This window comes from Salarias fasciatus, chromosome 20 (genome assembly GCF_902148845.1).
Source record: "Salarias fasciatus chromosome 20, fSalaFa1.1, whole genome shotgun sequence".
Taxonomy (NCBI): domain Eukaryota; kingdom Metazoa; phylum Chordata; class Actinopteri; order Blenniiformes; family Blenniidae; genus Salarias; species Salarias fasciatus.
In genome coordinates, this window is record NC_043764.1 from 13,743,887 (window position 1) to 13,751,621 (window position 7,735).

General features: G+C 46.4%; 1 protein-coding gene across 1 annotated transcript in view; it reads left to right on the forward strand.

Annotated features, from left to right (window-relative positions):
* Nucleotides 1–2,987, forward strand: part of casz1 (castor zinc finger 1) — a 46,200-nt gene extending 43,213 nt beyond the window's left edge. The window contains 1 exon segment of the mRNA XM_030117861.1: nucleotides 800–2,987. Within this exon segment, the coding sequence (XP_029973721.1) occupies nucleotides 800–2,088 (1,289 nt within the window). The 3' untranslated portion in view covers nucleotides 2,089–2,987.
* Nucleotides 2,988–7,735: the final 4,748 nt, after the last annotated feature.

Genomic DNA, 7,735 nt, shown 5'->3' on the forward strand with positions numbered 1-7,735 from the left:
TATCCCCGGCGCAAACCAACACTGCAGCTGTCACTCTCAATTACTGAGTCCTGTGCAGCATTTGACTGTGTGATTCAACCTTTCTCTCCAGTATTTTTGTTGGGAAAAAAAAAAGAATAAAGTAAAATAAATTTAAAAATCAGGGCCTCCCAGCATGCCATGCCGCAGTGATGTTGAAGTGATGATGTGTGCATGCCTCCAGTGTGGGTAAAGTAACAGGAGATTCGTACAAGTATTTGACTTGTACCTTTGTGTGTACTTTCACTTTTAATATTATTAGGATTTAGAGATGGAGCAGTAAATTTGGCACCTGCTCGACGAAGCCTGGGCCTTGTTTAGTCTCCATTAACAAGGCTGCATCAGCAGCCTCTTATTTTAATCACGCCTCAAGTTTTATCGAGGCCCACTGCTTCCTGTCTCGCAGAACAGGGATCACATCATTAGCAGTGACCCCAGGGTGTAGCAAAAGGTGGGTGCCCCTCGTAAAACAACACGGAGATAAGAGGGTTGGTTAAGACTCACAGCTCCGCCTCTGTTTGGAGGCTGGAGACACCCTGTAAAAGTGTCATGTCCCACAGTCAATCTATCATTCCCCCCCCCCCTCCGTCCTTTAATCATTCTGGGAATTAGGAATAAAAAACTTGTGGCTCTCTGTGCTTACTCAGCTGTGATCCACTTCTGGCTGAGTAGGATTGGATGTTAGCGTTTTATCCAGGACAGTCATTTGCTTGCAGTTTGTGGGTTTTACTTTGTGATCCCGCTGATGAATATTTAATAGCTGCACTTCTTTCTCTTTTAGGCAACACCATCTCCATTCCGACGGCCACCGGCGCAAAGAAGCGCTTCTGGATCATCGAGGACATGTCGCCGTTTGGCAAGCGGCGCAAGACGGCGTCGTCCCGAAAGATGCTGGACGAGGGGATGATGCTGGAGGGCTTCCGCCGCTACGACCTCTACGAGAACTGCAAGGACTCCAGCTGCCAGTTCTCCCTGAAGGTCACCCACTACCACTGCACCCGGGAGAACTGCGGCTACAAGTTCTGCGGCCGAACCCACATGTACAAGCACGCGCAGCACCACGACCGCGTGGACAACCTGGTCCTGGACGACTTCAAGCGCTTCAAGTCCTCGCTCAGCTGCAACTTCCCCGACTGCCAGTTCTCGGGCAACAGCACCCACTTCCACTGCCTGCGCTGCGGCTTCCGCTGCACCGACAGCACCAAGGTGACGGCCCACCGCAAGCACCACGGCAAGCAAGACGTGATCAGCGCCGCCGGCTTCTGCCAGTTCAGCTCCAGCGCCGACTGCGAGGTCCCCGACTGCAAATATAAGCTCAAGTGCTCGCACTTCCACTGCACCTTCCCCGAGTGCAAACACACGGTGGTGGGCATGTCCCAGATGGACTCCCACAAGAGGAAGCACGAGAAGCAGGAGCGCGGCGAGCTGCCGTCCGTGTCGCCCAAGCAGGAGAGCGCGCACCTCCTGGGAGGCGGCGTGGCGGCCGTCCCGCCGTCCTCCATGGGCCTGTCCACCGCCTCCCCCGCGGGGCTCCACGGCTTGTCCCACAGCATCAACAGCAGCGCCGCCTCCATGCTCTACCAGACGGGCGGCATGGCGTCTGACTATAACCACTCGTACCCGCCGTCCTCCATCAGCCTGGACGGCTCCCTCAACCTGGGCACCGACACCAGCAGCTCGCTGTTCTTCCTGAAGAACGCGGCCGGCCTCGGCCTCAGCGACTCGCTGGACCTCAGCAAGAAGATGCAGCACGACGCGGCGCGGCCGGCCCACGACGGCGCCGCCGCCGCCGCCCCGCCACTGGGCCCGCCGGCCGCCCAGGACGACACCACCGGCACGTCCGGGGAGGCCGAAGACGACATGTCGCCGGAGGAGGAGGCGCACGTGGAGGAGGAGGACGAGGACGAAGAGGACGAGGAGGAGGAGGAGCCCGAGGACGAGCTCAACTCCGACTCCAACGACGACTCGGCGGCGGAGCCCGAAGGCGAGAAGGACAATGGCGTGAGCTTCGATGCTTCCGTTAACCACACTGATACTTCCCAACTGGAAAAACAAGACGCTGACCCGTGAAAATAAACACACATGAACAAAAAAAAAAAACATTGAGAAAACAGAGACTGTAGGAACTGCAGAAACATCCTGTGTACTATGAATAAACAAAAATGAAAGTGGCCTCATTTATCATGTTCAGAGACTTCAGATGACAACGAAAAAAACAACAGCGTGGAGAAAATGACGGCCCGAAATGATTTATTATGATGTTTACAAGATGACCAACATTATTAATTCAATTATGCATTAAAAAATATGAACGGAGACACACAGAGTTAGGCCCTGTTTTACACGTTAAGGGCAGCAATGTAAAGCATTTTACTACACATCAGTCTTTTTGTGTGCGTGCATGTTTGACTTTAATTTATTTTTATTTTATTTTTTTTTTTCCACTTTTTTGTGTGTGAAAAAAAAACACGTTGGAAAAACAAAAACAAATCTCTCTATATAACTATATATGTCAGTGTGTGTGGGTGTGCGTGGATGTGTGTGTGTGTGTGTGAGAGAGAGAGAGACAATATTCAAAAGGAAATTGCTGGCACAGGCGAAACGCAGGGCCGTGGATACAGAGAAAAAAAAGGGACATGAATCAATAAGGAGGGGATGTGTTTCAAACCTGTGATGATTTTTTCTGTATTATTATTATTATTATTATTGATTAATTATGGTTGTGAGACGGTGAGAGAAGGGAGTCACACGCCGCGTGTTTCCCGCTCTCAGTGACACCAGGTGTCGACCAGGAACCGTCGGGTCAGTCTCATGCAGTTGGGCGTCCGGCCGCTCGCCTCCACAGGTTTCCTCTGACATTCTGATCGAAAAAAGAAAAAAAAAAAAAAAAAAAACCTCTTTAACTAGCACCAAAACCAAGCTAAGACGGCCCTCCTGCCCCACACGCCTGTGGAGGGGCGGAGCTTGTTGTGCGTGGATAGTGCACTTTGATAATGGCTGACCATGACGTTTAGGGCGAGGATAGAAAAGAAGAAAAAAAAAAACTATTTTTGTTACCGTTTGCATCTTTGCATTAAATCGTTTTCTTTTTTTGTTTTGTTTTTGTTTTTGTTTTGTTGTGTCAGAAGCATATCGATCTGTAATCGGTCGTGGGGGTCGTGATTAACGGCCCGCCGAGCGGCGCGGGGTCGGACGAGTTGACGTTGGGGAAGGGTGGGGCGGGCGGAGGTGGGACTGACCACAGGAAACGATGAAGGTGTCAGGGCGGAGGTGGGGGTGGGCGGGCGAGGGGTGGGCGGGGTTAAGTGGAGGGAGCGTCGGTGGGGGTGTGTTTCATGTCGAAAAATGTACAGACCGAAAAAAATGTCTCTGCGGCATTTTGTTTTCCATTCACTATGGCTGTGGTTGAGCTCCTGTTGTAACGGTTTTTATTTAATATTTATGTGACCTTCCAATGAGAACATTTTTAGGGTGTTATTGCACTTTTTAGGTTCATTTTTACCGTCTGAGAAGAGAAAAAAAAAAACAAGAAAATGAAACAAAAAAGAATGAGATATATCTTTTAACAGGGAATTTGCTTTAACGATGTGTTTTAGTTCACTTTTGCTTTGATGCACAAATAGATGTTAGTGTGACTAAGAACTGTTGTTCTGTGGTTTATTTAAAGACTGGTTTTTATTTGTATTTTTTTTCCTTTTTTTTTTTTTTTTTTTTGCTTCTTCTGTGATTGGACGGGTAGAGAAACGGAGAAAAAAAAACACAAAAAAAACATAAATGAAAAAAGGAAACCCGGGGCACCAGAAAACCAGCGCTCCAGAATAAGAAACACTAATACGGACTGTGATCTTAAATTAATTGTTAAGACGTTCTTAGCTCACTCTACTGTAAGCACTAAATTATTGAATCTGTGGAACCACCCTCCGGTTTTTATGGAGCGAACGCGTACGACTGAGGAGTGGACACACACCGATCATCAGACACTGGCATTGGAAATCACAGGATCAGATCATAGGGAATAATAATAATGTGTGTAGATGAGATTCCTCCGGATATTGTTTTGAGAAGGAAAAAAAAAAAAGTTTGTACAGTATTTTCCTCTGTAAAAAAATAACTATATATGAACAAAATGCTCTTTGATGAACAGCTTCCTTTAAAAAGAAAACCGTAAAAAAGGAGAAATGATTAATAAAAAGTTAAAAATTCAAATAGCCTCATCATAGTTTGCTTGTGTGCGTGACCTCTACTTTATTTTTTTTTTTCAAATTTGACCCATGAGGTTGTTCTTACCCCCAGCAGTGGCAGATTGCGTATTTGCAGTATATAATTTTTTTTTTGCAGAAGCTCAAACTAAAATACACTGATTGAATTCATTCATTGATGTTTCTGTTTTATTTATCAACCCTTTACTCATTGTCATTTTTTCTGTGAGTGCTTCTGTTGTCGTGTTTCTTTTTTCCTTTTTTTTTTTTTTTTTTTTCCCTCATTAACTGAAATTCTTGGTTTGTATTTACTTTGCTGTGGGCATGCTTTCGTTCACAGACCGAGCCGTCTCCCGGGACTCTGTTGCAAAAAGCAGGAGGCAATTTATGCTCCGTTTGTTTTGTGTTCTCATCATTTGCCGAGTTAAACTGTAGTAGAGCCGGGAGACGCCGTGCACTTGAATTCAGTTTTTTTTTTTTTTTTTTTTTCTGTGTGTGTGTGTGTGTGTGTACGTGTGTGTCTGTGAGGGTGTAAAATAGCAGGATTTGTAAAAAGTTGAAATAAAGAAACTATAATTATTATGACATTACACATGTAGTGCTTGGTAGTGCTTCAGGCCCTTTTGGTTTTTTGTTTTTTTTGGGTGGTGGTGGAGGGGGGGGTGTAGGGGAAAGGTGCTGCTGGTTGATGGGGGGGGGGGGCAAAAGGTCACTGTCTTTTTTTATATCAGTCAATGATACTACTGAAGTGTGTGTGTGGACGTGTATTTATTACTGTGGTGAAAGTAGCAACCCGATCCGGGTTTAGAGTCACTGCAGAAAATGAATGTAAGTCAATGCAATGTCCCAAAAAAAAAAAAAAAAAAAACCAGGTGTGGATGTGTATTTATCACTGCTGTGGGGACTTAAATTTCTTTACACGCTCACATTATTGGGACCTGCTGATCTTTTCGGCGAAAACGTATTTTAGGGTCAGACTAAGGTTAAAGTTAAGTTTAGAGTCAGTCTGCAGGAAGTGAATGTTTTAATGAATGAACTGTGTCAACCTGCTTTCCACACACACACACACACACACACACACGCACACGCACACACGATTTCAATCCACATATAGAGATTCATAAAGTGTTTAGATGAATATTTAGTTTGAAGTTAGTCTATAAGGAAAAAGACAACAATCTACAGGAAGTGAATGTAAGTCAATGCAGTGTCCCAAAGTGCTGTGTGTGTGTGTGTGTGTGTGTGTGTGTTCCTGGTGATCTTGTGCTTCTTTTCTCTGCTTTCTTCCAACTTCAGCACAGTTTTTTGGGTACGATAGCAAACAAACAAAAGCAGGAACCCTCTGCAGGTAGAGAAATCAACAATATTAGTTGCTCGTCCGTTCTTCTGGTGTGTGGACATGTCCGAGCTGCAGGCCGCTGGGTAGATTTCCAGGCCTGGTCCTGCTAATAAGATGGCTCTTTGTGTCTTGCTCAGTGTTAACAGGGCACATCTATTATCTCTTCTTTTGTTTTTTCTTCTTCCTTCTCTTACCTTGAGCCATGTGCCGGTTCTCCTCCCACTCCCTCCTGTCGCCCAGCGGCCGGTGAGCTGCCTGTCTGTCCCCTCGTCTACAGCTGTTCCCGTCTTTCCTCCTCCTCTTCCTTGTGATGTTTTTTTAATAAAAAAAAAAAAAAAAGTGGGGGGGAAAAACATGGGTAAGGGCATCACCATCTGTCAGCCAGCTGGTATCCTGTATATAATCTACCAGAACAAAAAAAAAAAAAAAGGAAAAGAATAAACATGAAAATTATATTACACAAAAACCAGACGGAAACGACCTCCAAATCCTGCATCGGCTGCTGCAGAAACGACAGATCGTTTTACTGTTTTAATTAACAGAGTGAAAAGGATGGTATAAAAAAGTGGTGGGGATCTAAACGGAGACGAATTTCCAGCGCTGTGAGGAAAAGAAAAAAAAAACACACACACACACAAGGAACATAGAAGCTGCCTGCTCTCTGCAGAGTCGTGGATAAACAGAGCAACGTTTTAGACTTTGTAAAATATATTGCACTTTTGGACTAAAAGCCATCTCCCGCTAGCGTTCAATTTGGCTCGATTTATGAGACATTTTATATGAAAAGTAGACAATGAAGCAATTTTTTAAAGTCTCCGCTTGAATTTGTTGCCTTCAGCACTACTATTCATTCTAGTCATATTGCTTATTTCCACTCGGATACAGTGCTGTTCATCTTCATTGTGCTATATTTATGTTTCTTTTTTTTTTTTTTCCCCCTTCTGTTTCTGCATGTCTAATGCAAAGATTGAGATTTTCACTCAGTGAAATAAAAAAGACAAACTGAATAACTTTAGGCCTCCTCGCAGTGTTTTCGAATTAGACGGAGCGACGCGTCTCTCCGTGCACGCCCGCCTCCTGCCTTCCCACAAAGCACCTTCCAGTCGCTCACAATGCGAGCGCCAACTGCGTGTGTGTGCGCGCGTGTGTGTGTGTGTGTGTGCCAGCCGACGCTGACACGCGGTCGGTTGATGTGCCAGGAACAGGTTGAGTGAGAGTGCGAGCCGTGTGTGTGTGTGTGTGTATGTGTGTGTGGAGAAGCAACAGTTGAGGCCGGGAACACACACACACGACAGGTGTGCGCTGCATATGTGGTCACATGATGCCTATAAGGCAGATTAGGGCCCAAACAGATGAAGCGCTGCTTAATGGCAGCTTTTATTAAGTTCACAGAGCGCGGAGGGTGGGGGCGAACAGAGGAAAAGCAGGTGGCTGGGCCTGTGCTCTCTTAGATGAAGACAGATATTGTACAGTGGAGTCTGAAGAGGGGAGCCACTGTGGAAGGATTTATGGAGATTTGCCCACCCTGGACTCGCCGCCCGCCTGTTCCCCGCATCCCGCAGTAATAGAGAGCTGGAGGAGCTCCGGAGAGAGAGAGAGAAAAATGTGGCGGCCATGAAAGCACAGAGTGTGATCATATGGGATGAGATCATCCTGTAATAATACCTGCGAGCGGGGTCTGTCGCCGCAACAACGCAGAGCGGAATAAGCCTGCAAAGCACAAAAATGTGAAGTATGAGGAGGGGAAAAAAAAAAGTGACAGGTGGTGTGCGACAGGAAGGGTTTAACAGAAAAAAATGTGTGCACTTGAGAAAAAAGCCACGTATGTGTTAGAAAAACTATGAAATGACACATCATGAAGAGCAGCGATAAACCTCAGAACGGTACGTTCAGCGGCAGATGTGTGAATAAAACTCACACGAGACACAATGTTACAGCTACATGAGGAAAACACGAGCTTCAGTGTTTACTCTGTTCAACATATCGAAATAAATCGTCAGAAAGCTGCGCTCAGAGGAGCCGGCCGCAGCGTTCGGACTGTGTGTCCTCCACAGCGCGAACACGGAGGAGCAGCTCCAGCGCCGTGTGTCAGGGCCTCAGACACGGATACGTCAGCGAGCCGTCTGCAGTGCACTTCGGTCCACGTCTGTCTGCACACACGCGCACACACACACACACG